This window comes from Mytilus californianus, unplaced genomic scaffold (genome assembly GCF_021869535.1).
Source record: "Mytilus californianus isolate M0D057914Y unplaced genomic scaffold, xbMytCali1.0.p SCAF_12, whole genome shotgun sequence".
Classification (NCBI taxonomy): domain Eukaryota; kingdom Metazoa; phylum Mollusca; class Bivalvia; order Mytilida; family Mytilidae; genus Mytilus; species Mytilus californianus.
This window is the reverse complement of record NW_026262604.1, coordinates 53,802,141-53,821,987: the sequence shown is the minus strand read 5'-3', so window position 1 is coordinate 53,821,987 and position 19,847 is coordinate 53,802,141. Positions and strand designations below refer to the sequence as shown.

Sequence of the window (19,847 nt, the reverse complement as noted above, 5' to 3'; positions counted from 1 at the left end):
GAAAAAAAAAAATGCCGAGTTTCGTGACTTGGAAAAGTCCACCTTACGACCCTCCAAAGAGATCTGAACCACAATCCCGTCATATATTCTTCAAATGTGACCTGCGAAACTGTCCACGTTTGAACTTACATAAGCAACATAACGGGTGCCACATGTAGAGCTTACCCTTTCAAAGCACATGAGATTTTCCCATTTCTGGTTGGTTCGTCTTTAGTTTTTTATGTTGTGTTTTGTATATAATATTGTTGTTTGACTTTATGGTCGTTTTTATTTTTTTGCCAAGACATGTCCGTTTTTTGTCGATTTATTAGAAAGGGTTACTAACGTATAAATAGCCTTGCACTCTCTCTACACAATGCATTGGATTTAATATTCCCATTCTGACCGGATGTTGATGCGTATATTTTTTTTCCTGCACAACCGAACAGACTCTCAACTTTGACAAGTTTTGAAATGTATTAATTAAATGGAACACAATACTAAAAAGCGAAAACGTTCAGGTGCATTTCACATTGTTTACCTTGAATAAACTATAGACTTAAATATCCTACATGTTACTTGCATCTGATGTGACATCATATCTGTATTGAACAATATTACTTGATTCGTTCAGTTTATATATTTTTAACTCATACAGTTCCAGTAGGTCATACCCTTAACCGGCAAGCAAAGAAAACATTTCCAGGTAAGATTTTTGCGCAGTTTTTAGCAATATCTATTTTAACTACATGTACATTCAGTTTTTGAACTCAACATTCTTAGCCGTCACGGATTGAACTCATACCGTCGTATTATTACAGGTATCTGGAATTTTTGTCCATCTTTGCTGGCGTAGAACTATTATTTTAATTTCACAACTAATAGGTGAATGTTCTAAAAGACCATTATTTCGATCAGGTCATAATCAAAAAATAATTCGTATAATAAGTTCCCAATAATTAAGACAAAGCTTGATGTAAGATTGCGGTTAGCTCTTTTACACTGAAGTAAGATAGGTTAAGACAGGAAAAGATATGTGTAATTTGTTCGTTTTGCTTACTGCTGTAGGTCTACGTATACGTATATTTTCTTTGTTGGTAGACAATATTTTTGGTACAGTCCTTGGATGGTGTAAACTTCCCACTAACACCATACACCATTACAACATTCACCATACACGATTACACCATACACCCTGTGCCATTACACCATACATGTTACACTTTTGCACCATACACCTTACACATTACACCATAATGCAATTTAATTTCAAAGAAAGCGTGCGACTACAAAATTATTTATTTATTTTAAAAAACGTATTTTGATCACAATATTGTAAATTAATGCCTCGCGCAATGGATAATCTGTTTACAAAAAATATAAATTACTAATTTTAAGTCGATCAGTGGAATATCTGGATACATGTTTGCCAGAAGACACCAATCATTACAGAAAACAATTATTAGCTTTGCAAGAAGTAGAATAGACAACAATATAAAAATAGGGAGATGTGGTATGATTGCCAATGAGACAACCATCCACCAAAGTTCAAAAGAAGTAAATGTAAGCCATAATAGGCAACTGTACGGCCTTCAACAACGAGAAAAACCCAAACCGTATGGTCCGATATAAAAGGCCCCGACATGAAAAATATGAAACATTTCAATTGAGAAAACTAACGGCCTAATTTATAACAAAACAATTTCCGAAAAACAAATATGACAGACATGAACCAACAACAACCACTGAACTACAGGTTCCTGACTTGGGACAGGCACATAAAGAATGTGGCTGGGTTAAACCTGTTTATGAGTGCCCAACCCTCCTCCTAACCTGTGACAGTGGTGTAACAGTACAACATAAGAACAAACTATAAAAATCAGTTGAAAGAGGCTTAACTCATCAGATGGATACAAATAGAAATACATCTAACAAAAACACAGAGTGGACGGGTACTTATACATCCCAAAAACAAAAAGACACTAAGTAAAGATCTGAGAGTACTAGCAGTTACCGACAGCTAGTTCAAAGCCAATAACAACTCATAAAAAAGTACACATCCAACATCCAATGAAGTTAGTGTAAACAGTTAGAGAAAAACATGACCTTGTGCAATGCCAAAGTATAGATATCGACAGATTGTAGTATCGTGAAAGTACATATGTGTAATATTTAGTATGGTTTTAATTTACTGATAACAAAATCAATCTTTTTACCAATAAACACAATATTCAAAGATTTAATTACATTGTTGAATAGGTAACCTTTTATAGTAGGAAGCACTGTCTTAAGTTGTATGACTAAGTTTCTATCATCAATTAAAAAGAATATCAAAATACCGACCTCCAAGGCACTTAAAAAAATGGAAAGTCCATATCAACATGATAAACTGACAAAATCAAATGCTTTCAATATAATAACCATCATAAGATTAAAGGTATGGTAAAAGGATGTAACTAGTATTTATATAGAAATGAGAAGATGTAGTATGATTTCCAATGAGACAACTCTCCATCAGAGCAACTACAGGTAACCGTACGGCCTTCAACAATGAGCAAAACACATACCGCATAGTAAGCTATAAAAGGACACGACATAACAAATGTAAAACAAATCAAACAAGAAACTAACGGTCTGGTGTATGTGCAAAACAATAAACAAAAAACAAATACGATATGCAGCAACAAACGACAATCACTGAATAACAGGCTCCTGACTTGGGAAATATACATACAGAATATATAGTTGTTATTGGTACACATTCATCTTACAGGTGCTGTTGTGGCAGGTGCAGTTGCAGCAGGAATCATTATACTGTTTCTTCCATTTGCAGTGCTTTTGTACAGGTAAATTTTATTATTCTAAATTCCTGCTTTATACTTACTAAATGAAATATTTTTAAATGTTGTTCTTTCGTTTGTTCCATTAATAGCTTTTGCAAGAATTTGTTTATTTGTTCCTGTGTGTCCCAGATTGGTCAACAATTATTTTTTTATTTTATTTTTTTTTTCAATAATTTCTCGTAATTATAATGCTGGCAAACTAGATTATAAGCATGGTACCTTTGATTAGTTTTAACAACCGCTTGGTAGTTTCCCCTGATTTTTCCCCGAAGATATTACCAGCCAAGATGTTAACAATTCTGTGCTGCTGACATAATATATATCATTGATTCGGTCATTTCCTGTAATTTTTTGTACAGTAAATGAAAAAAATAATTCGTAAGACTGAATGTTTCCTAATCACAGGTATTAATTGTCAAAGCCAGATTTGGTACAATTTTCTGGAACTTCTGATTTTGGTTTTGAATATTCTTCAGCAGCGTTATTAATTTAGCCTTCCAAATGTTTTGATTAGGACGCTGCTGATAAGTTTTCCTTCACGCATCGGAGAAACAAACGTATTAGTATGGTAAATGTGATGCTTTTTTCAGATCTAAAACCTCTTCATATTGGCATGGATCGTATATACATACAAAAAGACTCATCTTAAGTGCTAAAATATCTATATATGACAATGTAATGTTAAAATTTTTGAGTTTTAAAAAAAAGAAAGCATCGTATTTCAAATAAGAGATAATAAACAAAAGAAGCATTGAATAACCACGCATAAAAAAAACGTACTGCTCCTTTCCATAATAAAAACAACATGAAGACAAAGAACAAACCACAAAACTCTACGCAGTAAACTATAGAATGAGAAACAGAAATCACATAAAAAGCATATCAAAAACTAGGGGTTACCTCCAGATGTACATTATCTACAGAACGTCTGATGTTATCACTTTGACATTTCTTTCGGGCGTCGTCGGACTGTGATAGTGTCTCCTTTTTGTAGGGCCATGACTAAAGCAGTTGTGGCTAAAATGTCTATAAGACAGCAAACACAGTTAAAAAGGAAAACAGAAGAAGGACAACAATAAACGATAGGCAACCGTAAACCGTCTTAAATATTTTTGAAATCTCCATAGTTTCAGCTTGGATTGAGGGGAAAACTACACTATGGGGCTTAAACAAAAATTCATATTTACATGTTTACATTAATATGAATACAAGGTATGTTTACACCATTTTTACCAGCAGTTAAAAATGTCGTTATCAGAGCTATTCTACATACTATGACTTGAATTGTTTGATGAGAACGCATGTATAGCAGACACCATTTACCCAATCGACACTGCCTGTTATTTTCAATTAGAACATTTTTATTTACAAATTTGGACCTGTAAGCGTCTGACTTTAAAATAGTTTTCCCTTTGTGTAATGACATTTAATATTCAGTTTGGCATCTTATTGAACTTTATTACAGAAGACGATTCAAGAATTCTCTCCATAATCCAAGACGTAAGTGTTTTACACGGTCAAACCCAACATATGAGTCTGGAACAGATGAAGAAATAAATTATAACAAGAACATAAATATGGAAAGTTCGTTTTATAGTGAGCCTGTTGAATTAGAAAATGATCAGGATATTGTCAAAACACCACATGATTATGTAAACACAGATAACATAACGTACGACTATACTAGAGCAAATAATTATCTTAAAGATGACAACATGCAACAAGGAGCTGGAGGCAAACAACAATCGGAGGAGATGGACTCTAATACGTATTCACATTTGCAAGATACTTTTATTGAATCCGATGAGAAAACGTATGATCATGCAATACATAATAGAATTGTAGACATGTTGGAGAACGATTACTATGTGTCACGAAGTCAAAGATCAGACGATGATTATGACGTATCTGGAATTCATAATCGTGCTTATCACATGGATAGATCTGATACTGTCTATAACTAAGTCTCTTACATAATTTGTTCAGAAAAGAGAAATTTCCACTAACTGAGATTTGTAACATAATTCCTTTTTGTTATACTATAATGTGTCGATCAGCTAATATTTTACAACTCAACCAAAATTGAAACATGCATTTCATACCGATATAACATGTTACTTTTATTATTCTTCCCTTAGTTTATTTATTTTGTATTTACATTGTATCATAGGTCAAATTTATTTGTTCAGTGTATGTTCAATGGTGTTAATATGTCCTTTGATTGAGTTAAGCTATTTCAGTTGATATTTTATAGTGTGTCTTTCTATGTTGTGATGTTACACTATTGTTTCAGAAAAAGGGTGAAGGTTTGGTACCATTAAAACGTTTAAACCCGCTGCATTTGTTTGCACCTGTCCTAAGTCAGGAATCTGATGTTCAGTAGTTGTCGTTTGTTGATGTGGTTCATATGTGTTTCTCGTTTTTAGTTTTTTATGTTGATTAGACCGTTGGTTTTCCCGTTTGAATGGTTTTACACAAGTGATTTTGGGGGCCCTTTATAGCTTACTGTTCGGTGTGAGCCAAGGCTCCGTGTTGAAGACCGTACTGTGACCTTTAATGGTTTACTTTTTATAAATTTTGACTTGGATGGAGAGTTGTCTCATTGGCACTCATACCACATCTTCTTATATCTATGTATTTAATTCCAACTAAGGATATATTCTTGTGACGATTCAGTCTCGTTGAAATCTTGTTCGGAAAGTTTTTCCAAAACATGTGATACAAGTGGAAAACATAAATGAATTTAAAAAAATACCATAATTAAACTAAACTCTGTGAAAAAACAATTGTGTACTTACAATAAATAAGTTTTGAGTAATGAATTTTTTAACCAGTCAGTGTTATCAGCCAAAATATCGAGAGAATGGGTGTAGAGTATACGTAAAAAGAAATGATTTTACCAAAAATATGTACATCCCATATCAATTTTTTGTTTTCAATATTATGTATTTTTTCAATCATTTATAACAAGAAGTTGAAATAACATGCTTTTTGTTCTAAAAAAAGAGAAAATATCCAAATTTACAAACATTGACAGCTCGGTCAATTTGACATGAAAAAACAACAATTTTTTTTATAAACTTTCTTATACCAATACCAGCTTATAGTTATTTTAAGTCAAATGTATTTAGATTGGTCCACTTCATCTGGAGTGAAGGAATGAAAATAAGTTTAATTGTAACACTGTGATTTTTCATGATATTAGCCCAAAAATAGATAAAAATTGATGAAAAATCATTAAAAATGGGTACTTTCAAATGACTGTAGCAAAAACAGAAGTGCACAACCATATGAATTTTTCTTCATCAATTACTTTCTTACAGTCTTATAAAACCAAAAATCAAGTTAAGAAAAAAAAGTTAAATTATAGGAATTTGTTGCTCGTCAGAAGTGTACATCATTAATATTATTTTCTATGTTTTATTATACATGCTATAGTTTTAAAGGGCTGCAAGCAAATCAGCTTAACAGTATATAATTCATTTTTGATATAAATACATTGACGTACAAATTAAACACAAGCTCTTCAATATACTAACATTTATTCAAATAGAAAACTCTTGAAAAACACTTTATCTCACAACAATACTTATTTATCAGAATTATAGAATTAAAGAAATCACTGCATATACTCTAACTGTTCTTTTACAGTACATCCCCCCCCCCCCCCCCCCCCCCTGTTTCAATTTTTTAAAGAATTTGAAAACAAGACTTTAATTATTGTCAGCTTACCCTATGTGCATATTTTCTGATATGAAATGTCTAGATCCTGTTTGAAACTATTCTTGTAACAAATTAAAAGCATTTTAGAATACTATAAATGCAAAATTTAGTAGTTAATCATTCCAACCTTCAAGATCATGTAAAGTATCCAATCCTACCTTTGTCTCCAGTCCACATCTTACTGTATGCTTATTTGTCAATTAAAGTTTATAATTTCTACCTCAAATGGTCAGTGTAAAATGTTGTCACAACAAAATCATCTCTAACAATATCTCACATAATTTAGTTTATATATGAACTAGAAGTGTTTAAACAAAGCCATATTTTCAAAAGTTGTATGTATGAAGTTACCAGTCTAATGTATGACTTCACAAAAAGTTTTATAGGACTGACTGCTAACATCTGCTTTTTGCACAATTTCAAAGCACAGTTATTGTTTTCTATACAAAAGACCTTTAAAATAATAAATTTTAGTATGAATATGGAATATTCAATACATCTTTAGGATCGAACACACTTTTGTTAGTTTTATTGAGGTATTTTTGTATTTTTAGCTTGTATTTGTTTATGCCGCGGCCACAAAAAAAAAAAAAAAAACACATTCAGGTGTTACGGCTTATTTTTGGGTTATCGACAGAACATAAACACCCCAAAAACAATATTCAGGAAGGATCTACGAGTTTCAATGACTGCGAAGAGTAAATATAAGCACTTCTAAATAATTCAAATTACAAATATGCAAACATTAAGAATTTATTTTGAATTCAGGCCTTTAAGTAAACTATGCATACTGCAAACTGTGAATTTATGCTGAGTCATGATAGTTAAGGCCCAGGATTTTCTCAATCTTCATGAAATATTCATAAAACTTTGTATTTGAGTTAATTTCATTTAAATCTCTGAGATAAACCAGATTTGGTGAAATTCTATATGTTCTCTTTTTTCACCCTATATAGGTTGCAATTCTGTAAATATAAACAATGCAATATCCCATAGGAACTCCCTTTGCGGCTAAAACTGTGCCACTTTTACTATGAAATTCGTGAAAATTATATCCCAGAACGGAAAGTTGATATGCACTACTATTTCATTCAAAGGTCCAAATATAGGTCTGTGCAGCATATTTTCAACATTTATATGCCCTGAACTTCTAAGAGCTTAAACTTATACTTAAGTTCTATACTACCCTTACCTCCATTTTTTTGACCTCCTAAGAATTAAGTTTTAGGCGCTACCATGTTTTTTCTATACTGGTAACATTCCCAATCGATGTCTCAATGAGATGAAGCACATAGATCATATCTGGGAACCAGTACGTTAACAAATTAACATATCTATGAATATTATATGTCTCCCGAAAACCATACACAATCACATTTATTTTCGTTTGACCAATATTTACTTGTCATCATGGATATCACACTGAATCAAAACATATTCATATAGATAGTGCTTTTCTTTTATAAAAAGGAATATATATATAAGATAATTCCTGTGCTCAAATAAATATTTATGAAAGTTGTATATATAAATGTTGATATGCCGTGTTTGTCAACAAACAATCGGTATTCCCATGGAAACAAACTGTGTCCCTCTTCTTGCCGTCTTGTTCCTTTATTCATGTGAGGCTGACTTCATACAGGAACCTCTTAGTACGTAAAAAATGTTAGCAGTATCCCTTACATTTACTTTCCGCTATATAGATGATGTTCTCTAACTAAATAAAGGATACAACAGATACAGTTAAGTCTGCCTCATATCTTGACTTACATCTAGAAATTGACAATAAGGGTCGGTTGAAAACAAAACTTTACGACAAAAGAGATGAGTTTAGCCTCCCAATTGTGAACTTTCCGTTTCTATGTGGAAACATTCCAGGAGCGCCTGCATACGGAGTATATATCTCCTAATTGATACGATATTCAAGGGCTTGTATTTCCTATCATGATTTCCTTGATAGAGGGTTGCTGCTCACAAGGAAGCTATTAAACCAAGAGTTCCAAGTGGTTAAGTTGAAATAATCCCTTCGTACGTTTTACGGACGCCATCACGAGTTGGTGGACTGTTATTAAATATCCGTTTCACATATGATAGCGGATATGCTCCTAATTTCGTAACTATAGTCCCGTCCCCTTATCCCGAATTTGACCTTCCGAATAAGACTTATTACAGGGTTTGTACTAGCATGAGCAACACGACGGGTGCCACATGTGGAGCAGTGTTGCCCAGTCTTTAGGTTTCTATGTTGTGTTTTGTGTAGTATTGTTTGTTTGTTGGTCTTTTTCTTTTTTATTCATGGCGTTGTCATTTTATTTTCAACTTATGAATTTGAATGTCCCTCTGGTATCTTTCGCCTCTCTTTTATCATAATGTTTGTCGATGAAATGTCAGATATGATGAAAAACGTCCTTCTTTACTGCGTTGTCACCATATGATAACATAGATATCGAGGTATTCTATACTAAATATATTTAATTATCATCGGATAGGTAAGAAGATATGTTCTTCATATTTGCCATGAAAGTAAATATTCTGTTATTTAATGGTTGATTTAACTACATTCTTCTACGATCCCAACAATTTTTTTCAACTCCTAAAATAGTACCATGTACAGTTAAACATGTACACGATGCAAAACCATATATTCATTTTATATTTGTTGATAAATAATAGATAAGTAATTATTTGATTTGAAAAAAAGTTCCAACTAACGGTTTGCGTATATTGTTTTGGCATTTTCAACTGTATTTAAAAAGTATATCAAAAATACCCAACTTTAAGGCAAATTAAAATAAAAAGTCCATAAAAACTGATAAAATAAAACGCTCTCAATCGACGGAACAAGTGAATAACGACTGCCATATTTCTGAGTTGGTACTGGAATTTGAACACATGAAAGATTTTCCTTTTTGATAATTGGTACACCTATGCGAGCATCTAAAACCTTATAAACCACTTTAATTGTTTCAGTGTAAACATATATTAGGAATCAATTTTCACTTTTGAAACAACAACAACAATAATAAAAGAAATAAAAGTAATTGTAAAAATAATGATAATAATAGTCATGTTTATTATATACCTAGTAGTAAATACAACTAATTGTACGTGTATTACAATCAATGGCAAGCGTGCTGTATAAGCTATCCGTGATGATATATTTATCAGTCACAAATGTAAAGGCTTTATCAAAGCTCTAATCTGAATGACGTCATGAAATCGATATCAGTCATGACAGCAAGGCGTTTTTAAACCCCCTTTCTTTATTGCGTCATTATGTCACACGAAAACATCTACTCTAGGTATATAATAGAACTTTTATTATGTTGGTGTTTCGGGTTGATACGGATGTGATATTGAAAAAGCTATTTGAAATTATCTCTATATATATATTGGGTTTGCATGCAATTTGCAAAGACAATGAAACTTCTTTCTGTTTCTCTGTACCGCACTTTCAAATTAGCAATCAAAACTTTCAGAAAGACATTAATAAAATTGAGACTGGAAACAGGAAATGTGTCAAAGAGACAACAACCCGACCAAAGAGCAGAAAACATCGCAAGGCTACCAATAGATCTTTAACACAGAGAGAAGATCTCGCACCCGGAGGCAGGCTTTAGCTGACCCCTAAACAAAAAATGTATAGTAGTTCATAGACAATTGACGTTATACTTAACTCCGAAACATATAAATGAACCAAAATTAAAACAACATACAAGACTAACAAAGGTCAGAGGTTTCTGACTTAGGACAGTCGCAAAAATGCGACGAATAAAACATGTTTTGTGAGATCTCAACCCTCCACTATACTTCTAGCCAAAGTAGAAAAAATAAACACACAGGATTACAAAAAGAGGTCCGAGTCAGATTTAAGAATAGGTAACAGAAGAAAAGACAATGATTAACTAGCAGTTACTGACATGTCAAACCTCAATTTAACTGATTGAAAGATTATGTCTTTATCATATGAAAATCAAGCACTTTCCTTCCCGTTAAAGGTTTAGTATCATACCATCATAAGATATACGAGAAGAACATAACCAGTATCATGCCAACAACTGATTTTAGAATAAATGTGTTTATTTCCGATGCAAAGCCCCTATGAGTGAATCAATATTAATTAAAAATGATGCCACCTGTAATGACCCGAATCAGATGTCTGCACGTTGATTCATATTTACGAATGATGTCCTTGCACCGATGATTAAATTTGGTAAATGTTTTGACAAGTTTAAAGTTTGTGATATTTGTAACAATTTTCCAGTAATACAGAGATTTCTGTCGTTAAAAACAAATACGTTGTTACATAAACGAGCGAATCAAACAATTTGAGATACATAAACACCATAAGATGGTGACAAAGGAATGCACAATCTAAAAATAGATAGTTAAAAGTCTATAAGTTGACGTTTGTTACATATGTCATATTTTTTCCGAAAATTGAGTCAGTTGGAATGTTGGTGAATTCATTATTTCCTTTTGAAGAACCTCAATGTAAAATTTAGTTCAAACAAAAATGATACTATTGGCAGCCTTTTCAGCAGGAACAAAAACAAATTCATTGGCAAATTCTTTCAGTTTATGTTTGATATGAGAAATTGGGCTACTATGGTTGTTGGCAGGAGTAAAGTGTTCCTTAAAATGTTTAATACGAATATCAACTATGTTCATTACTGAATCGTGAGTCGTGGATGATGTTACGACACTCATTCATATTTAATAATTGACTGGGGACTATATTAAAACTACCTTCTCTATGAATCATAGTTAATAAGATGTAGATACTTAAAAAAGAAGACATCCAAGTAAATACAATAGAAGTACACGTAGTTTATACTTTTTTTTTATTCTATCCTTTAGTTGCTTTTGTTTATGCATTCCTTATTTAACTAATCACACCTAATGATTTAAAGTTGTGTGACTAAGTTGAACGCATATATCCTATCGAACCTAAAAAAAAAAAAAAAATGTTAAGTCTGTCTTATATCTTGATTTGCATCTATTAATTAGCAAATTAAGAACAAAACCTTACGACAAAAGGGACAATTGCAGTTTCTGAAATTGTGAACTTTACAATACTATGTAGCAACTTTCCCGCAGTATCTACATATGAAGTATATACCTCCATTTTGATGTGATATTCCAGTTCTTGTGTTTCCTGTCATGCATGCTTTCCCTTCCAGAGCACATGAGTTGAGCCCAACCCCAGCCTTTACATTTGTATGTTACACAGTAGTGTTTGTGGACTTGTTTGTCTTCTTTTAGTGTTTTATTTTTTGCCATGGTGTGTCAACTTTTCTTTGAATGATCAGTTTTAAATGACCCCATGATATATATGCTGAAGTGAAAAGAAAATGTCACGAATAATGGAAATTGAATTGAAAAAGACAGTTGGCATTCGTTAGGAGCACTCTGTTCTGTTTTCGTCCACTTGTTCTTTTATTTGCAGCAGCCAGACTGAATATTAGATTTTTTACGGAATATAAAAAGAGACTAGTATTATATTCTTCGAAGTCGCTGTCTGCTATGCAGATGATATCTTGTCATTGCAGAATTTTTGTGCCTACGTATACGATAAACATATCATTAACTTGAAATAATGGACATATAGAGTATGTAATATGGTTTCGGCTGTTACATGTAATATCTTTCATACAAATATTAGTCGCGAGGACGGCTTCAGAAGCGTACTAAACGACAACGGATTTCAGTTTATTCGTGCAATCATGCTCTGCAATTCAACATTCAATTCGCAGGACTAGTAAATAGGGTAAATCTATTTCGAAAACGGCAGATTATTCCTTGGCTCATATGTTTTACTATAATTTGTTTCAGATTATTATTTAAAACAGTTTAATACTGGAAGCTCTTTTCTTGATTTACGTTCATAGGAAACCCGTATACCCACAAATTGAAACCCAAGGATGTATAAATACTCAAACACGTGAAGAAACATATGATAAAAATTGGCCTAAAAAATGGAACCACATACCTTTATGGTCAACTTTGCCAAAAAAAAAAAAAATGAAAAAAAAAAATGGAATCTTAGTTTTTTTGCCACAAATCTATAAATTCAACAACAAATAATTTAACTGTTAAATAATAATATAAATCATATTAGTTTTTTTTATCACCGACTATTGCGCTGATGATACCTTTAGGAACTATCAATCCAGTAGTAGCGGTACCGACTCAGTGCTAGTAAAGTAACATATGCATCAGTTTGTTGCTTCTGTAACTTTTATTTTATTTACGTTTATATAAAACGCTCATACATAAAAACTTGAAATGGTGTATTACTAACAGTTAAAGTGTTTATTAGGAAGCAATTGTACTGAGTTTATCTCGTTTTGTTTTGAGTGCAATATACATACGGATCAATACAGAGGATTTTTCAAGCTGCCGGAGGTACGTAAAAAACTACGCTGAATACACACAAAATAATAAATAGTATAACGTCCCGTGAAATAAAAGAACTATAGCTTACAACAAGTAGAATACATTTCCACCGAAGGGATTCATATATGTCGTGAAAGATGACATCTCCTGTAAAAATTATAGCAGACTTAATCTCAAACAAATCATTTAGTAGTATAATGGTGCTGATGTTTCATGTTCATTTTAAAGTCAAGAGAGGCGAAAGATACCAGAGGAACATTCAAACTACTAAAGTCGAAAAAAAAAAAGACAACGTCATGGCTAGAAAAGAAAAAGACCAAAAGATAACCAATAGTACAAAAAATCACAACAGGTGGTCCGGAAGGGTAAGCAGATCCTGCTCCACATGTGGCACCCGTAGTGTCGCTCATGTTAGTACAAACCCGGTTATAACCCTAATTTGGTAGATCACATTCGGGAAAAGGGGACGGATTGTAGTTACGACATAAGGAACATGTCGGCTATCATCTATGAAACGGATATTCCTTAACGGTCAACCAACTCGTGATGGCGTCCGTAAAACTTACGAAGGGATGATTTCAACTTCACCACTTGGAACTCTTGGATTAAAAGCTTCCTTCCATCAAGGAAATCATGATAAGAAATACAAGCCCAGGAGTATCGTATGATACAGAAGATATATACTCAGTATGCAGCCGCTGCTGGAATGTTGCTACATAGAAATTGAAAGTTCACAATTGAGAAGCTGAAATCATCTCTCTTGTCGTAAAGCTTTGTTTTCAACCGACCCTCATGGTCAATTTCTAGATGAACGTAAAGATATGAGGGACACTTAACTGTATCTGTTGTATCCTTTATCTCAAGTTCAATAGGATAGATGCGTTCAACATAGTCACCAAATTTTAAATTATTAAGTGAAAGAACACCATCTATAAAGCGGAAAGCAAAGTTAACGGATACTGCTAACTTCTGTTCTTTCTTCCTAAGAAGTTCCTGTAGGAAGTCAATATATGAACAGAAAACGATAGGAGTGAAAATATGCAGAATTTAATTAACTTCAAAAGGAGACCGAAGTTGACTACTGAGGCAGTACTTCCTGTTATGCACTTAAACAAAATATTGCAAAATCACATTCGTAGTGTTTCTTATACAAGAATATAACATAACCGTTGAATTTGTCAAGTTATCAATGTGGAGATTTGTTTTATCGATTATGGTTTAGCAAATATATATTATATAAAGCCTTTCCGACCTTGAAGAAACAAATTTGTTCACGCAATTTGTGTTGAAAAAAACTTTGAGTTAAACACTTGCGTATCATTCTGAAGTCTCAGATATTATAACATAAATTAAAGTAAGAAGTGAATAAGAACAATATGCATACTTATCCAAATGAAGGTTATCTCTCTCTCTACAGAAACTCGGTCAATGCATATACAGTCGTGATATAAAATTCTTATGTATCCAGAACATGTATACATTACGCTTATTAGATTAAAAAAAAAACTAAAAGATACGACTGAAAGAGAAACATAACTTAAACATAAATGATCTTTTTCGTAAATATCGGTCGTTTGCATTTGCAATTATAATGTGCAAGGTATAAATAATCAAATTAGTTTATTTCCTGTCTATCAATCAGAATTAATCGAATATAAATATGTTAATTCTTCCTTTTCAAGTTTTTTTTATATATATATATCTGCCTTATTAAAGAGGCTATGTACTTAAACAAAATATATCTGTCGTTGCTTTACGGGAACACGTCTAAAATTATAAACTTTATAACGCCGACTTTACCCAAGTTTCCTCATATACCTTTTTTACATGTATAGCGAAATATTTGTTCAAGCATACACAAGGCAGCGAATTCGTCAATTTTGGGATCTTAACAAACAGCCAAATAACGATCCCATCATTCAGCGAGGAGGCGGTACAACTGATCATCTCGTGGTTGGATCGCATATATAATGAGAATAAAACAATTAAATGAGAACTGACAGAAATATTTATTTGGTTATAAATAACTAAAAAAAAAAAAAAAAAGAGAGAAAATGGTCGTCGTTCAATTTGTACGTTTCTTTTTAACTCTATTATCAATATGATTAAATATAAACATGTTATGTTACAATGTCTAATGTTGTATTCACTTTAAGCTGCCTTCAAGGTTTTATTAATCATTAAAAAGTAGGTGTGCGAAGTGTATTATATAAAAAGCAATAATTTCTGGATATCAATACTAAAATTCTGTAATGCCTGTACCAAGTCAAGAATATAACAGTTGTTTTACATTCGTTTGGTATGATTTAGCTTTTGATTTTGCCATTTGATAAGGGACTCTCCGTTTTGAATTTTCCTGAATTATATCTTTTAAACAATTTTACAATTTCAAATGGGGACTGTTTGTATACAGGATTAAAAGATCAACAGTTTTGATAGTATGAATTCGGGTAAAGATCGATATTTAAAATTATCCAGAGGTTCTGTAGAGGTTTTTAGAATCCACATCTCGTTAATACCACTGCTCAAGTAAACAGTTTCACAGTATTTCTGAAGACTCTCTTTTACAGCGGAGAGAATTGTGTCAATCAAATGGACAATTTCGTTGTAAAGCATGAATATGAGCTGGCAATATACCGTTGAGTGTACGGATTGTTGTGAAGGTTAGGTATCCAATTCAAACAAGGTATGTCCTCAGATTTGCTGTTCAATGTAATGTTTACAAATTTAGGTTTGGAATAACATTTTACAGGAGACACCAAAGAAATGTTTCCACTTGTGACGCACATTGTTCTAGTGCATTTTAACAGAAATTAAAATAGACAACCCATAAGATAACCGTGTGTCTGCATGGGACGTTGGCACCTCCATTCATTTTCAAAGATCGTAAGAAAGAGAAAACAGACAACCTTTTTTTTTGTAGAATCTAAAAAGTATGCACATGTTTATGACAATGATAATTATATAAACACAACACATGCGATCATACAATATACGATAGAAATCATGGTAGAGTTCAAGGTTATTCTGACGTTTTACATAGAAGAGAAGCAGTGGTCAATAATGATGTATTTAGGATCTATTTCCAATATACGGTTCTTATTCTGTTTGCAATTAGATCGGAAAAAGCACTGAATTTCTATTTTTGTTTACCATACTGCGGAAATAATAAAAAAAAATAGCAATTAGATACATAAATTATTTTAGTGTTAACTATATGTCTTTTTGTAAAAAAAAAAATAAAAAAAAAAGATGAACCAATTCCTAAATACCAAATAGGAATCTTGTTGAGCCAATTGAGGTATGAGACTTATATATTGCCTCGTGAGAGTTCCTTCGGCTTTTTTGTAATGCCTATGTTAAGTGTGTATATCATTAGATATAATCAATGTCATATGATAAAACAAGTTTGGTTCGATTAATTTATAGCCATGTGGAGGTCAGATTCGTGTTTGGCTTTCAATGTTCTACAACTTTGTAGTTGATTTTGCTTTCCAACTGTTTGAATTATAACGCCGTTGACAAAGTGCATCACGCCTACTTAAATTATTAGCCTAGAATCTTTAAAGAATCTTTTCGTACTTGGTCAGTTATCATTACATACAGTGATGCCTTATACAATAAACTGCCTTGCGTACTATTGGTAGTTCTATGTGGTCATATGGTTGTTATCGCACTATCTAGGACATAAATAAATTGCTGACCATGTAGAATGCTGTATAGTTTTATTAATGAAGTATCAAATGAAACGCTGTAATGTTATATCACATTTTATAACAACATATATAAACAAATTATTTCAAAACATGTATTATATCAATCTGATAAATTTACGTAATGTGTCTCCTTACAAAATTTACCAATTAACTATGAAATACGTCAACGTTTAGGAAATTACAAATGCACAATTAATTTAATCAAAATATTACTTCTTGTGAGGTTTGAAAAGAATTAAACTTGACAAAAAAGCAAACATAGAAATATAGTTTCTTATCTAGCAATAGCATTATGATATATGAATAAGCCGTTAAAACTAAGCAATTAAAGCATAATAAACAGAAATAGCAAAATCCAAGCAAAGTTAAAAAGGGAAAGTCCAAACCCTAGCAACGGAACATCGCTATGTAACTTTTATCGAACACAGATATGTTTAAAGAACAATTAAGAATTATCAAGATGTCTCAAAAGTTCATTTTGACGTTAAGCAGTTGGCTAAAAACTGCAACCTCATATAACACGAACAAGTAACATAAAAAAACATCCGCAACTACAATTAAAACAATAGCATTTAATTATCTATTTACAAAAGAAAAAGGTAGCACTACAAGGACATAAACTTTTGCTACTACTTTGATATTGAACATATTGTAAGACTTAATTTTTATTTATATTTAAATGAAAGGTTAACAGTGTATATGTCCATAAATCAATCTTACTCTGTTGCTTGTTTGACTGATCCACTTGACTTATTTCCTTAAAAATCAACATTGAAAGACTGATTATAATCGATTTTGCGTTCTATTGATTAATGGTATTACATAAAACGCTGTTATTTGTTGCGTGAATTAATTCCAGACTTACCGTATTTATATATTTTAATAATAAACATTTTTTTTACTGCAAAATAAAACACCCTTTTTCTTATGGAGTGTCTGCATATTTATAATTTTATATCAGAAAATATCGCGACTCCACAAAAGAAACAGTTTTCTCGATTCGCACTTTCCATAGACTGATAATTGCATGTCATCATAGACACAAGTCCTACGCCAGACGCGTGTTTTGTCTACAAAAGACTCATCAGTGACGCTCGAATAAAAAAAGTAAAATGCCGAATAAAGTACGAAGATGAAGACACAAAATTCCGAAATCATTACATTGGAGTAATGGACACAAACGATTATAAAAACGGAGCTGTATTCATGACCTTGACGAAGTAAAATCATTTGGTTATTACCTTTTTATTATATGATAATGTGAGATACTTTCATAATGCAAAAATAAAATGGAAAAAAAGTCTGCCTTAATAAAAACTACTATGAAAAGTCATTGATTTCAAATTAAAATACATATACGTTTGCCTGTTTTATTTACAATCTAAAGTGTTCCGATTCCAACTTATGAAATTAGACAAGTTAAAAGAACATGTTGAACCGAAAACACCTGAAATAGCTCTATAAAGCCTTGAATGATTTTGTCAAATTTCAAACGGGTAATCGTTTTCCATTTGACATTGTCAAGTATGTGTCTTATCGTCTATCTATATCTTATACCAAAGCATATTTGTTAAGATTGTGTATTTAAACAAAATATAAAATTATGTAATAAAAATGAATAAGCTATAAACTGTATCACATGAAACGTTATTGGTTAACATAGTTCCGGGTACATGTGGTACTTACAGTTTTTATCATGTTATAGGATGCGACTTAAATTTTCATTTTCCGGTCTCTTATTGTTAATTGTAATTTAAATTTGATTCTGAGTGGAACAATCATATATGTATAGATTAATTCAACATTTGACCAGAATGAATGCAATAAAAATTTTATGTCTCGTAACTTTAAGGATAATTAGTACTTTTGGTAAAAATTCCAATAATGGTTTGTATAATTTTTTTAATCTAGTTTTCGAATAATATAGTTTTAAACAGTTTTTGGTTTTACACCAAATTATCTTTCTTAGACATTTTCCAATATTCGTGTATATCAAGTATTATCATTTCCACTGGAACAAATATTACAGTATTTGTTGGTGATGGAATGGAGGATATAGAGTATTTGTTCCAACAGGATTTATTCCAACAGGAATAGATGTTATGGCATGGTTTTTAATAAAGATTTCAGGGGTACTTCTGTAAGGCGGTACAAATACACATTTACAATATGCATTGTTTTTGTATGTGTTCATGTAGTCATTTTATAACATTCCTATTGATATTTGACGAAAAAGTTTTCCACTACCTCAAATCAGTGCCTATTTACCATGTTTACCTTTAATTTCCTATTCGATTTGAGTATTTTATTTATTTTGCTTTTAGATATGAATATACCCAACCTCCATTTGCATCTGTGTGTTGAAACATTTTATACTTAATTGTTACAAAATGTGTTAATACTTTTATTTTATATCTATATCCTACACCAAGTTGTATATGCATGTGTTTACTTATATATATATAGGTGTTTCTTGTTCTTATCACATCTCTTATTGTCAGGAGTGAACTGTCTCTCGATTGAAGAAAGTCGCTATGGAGAACTTCATTGTAGAAATATTTCAAGTGTTTCTATTAAACCATTTTGGTTTGACGAACAACAGAAATGTGCATATCATATTTCTTCAACAATGGAATGTCATGGTTACTTCACGTGCCATACTAATAACTATCGATCAAACCGACCAAAGAGGTATCAACACCCGAACAGACGTTTTCATTGTAACGGTAAGTCATTTAACATTAATATCTCTTCTAAGTGAGCAAGAAATTGTCATAACTGATGCAGCCTTTTTGGATATGTTGGTTATTGTATACATTGTGTAAGTGAATATTTTTACTCTTTTTTGTAAAATTTCATACTTTAAAAAAAAAGGAAAAATAGGACACCGATTAATTATTTTTAAGAACATTATCTTGGAATTTGTATGGCTAATATCAATAGATATTTCTGTAAATGCACAATCAAAAAACAAAGTTGAGCAATAAAATAATCAACATGATCAACTTAGAATGAGAAAAATTAAGCCGAACATTATTTGACACCGACCTGACTTTAAGCTATTTCTAGAAATAACTGATGATGTTTTCCTATTAAATTATTGTTTATTTCACCCTAACTTTGATTGTTATAAAATGCAAACAAATTAAAAATCAAGAACATTGCCTTTAGAAAACAAACAATCTAA

At 31.8% G+C, this 19,847-nt stretch overlaps 1 protein-coding gene across 1 annotated transcript in view; it reads left to right on the top strand.

Annotated features, from left to right (window-relative positions):
- Positions 1-19,166: 19,166 nt before the first annotated feature.
- The window catches only part of LOC127721134 (uncharacterized), a 165,536-nt gene continuing 164,855 nt past the window's right edge, over positions 19,167-19,847 (top strand). Inside the window, exon 1 of the mRNA XM_052227809.1 lies at positions 19,167-19,386. Coding sequence (XP_052083769.1) covers positions 19,290-19,386 — 97 coding nt within the window. The 5' untranslated portion in view covers positions 19,167-19,289. The remainder of the gene's footprint in view (positions 19,387-19,847) is intronic.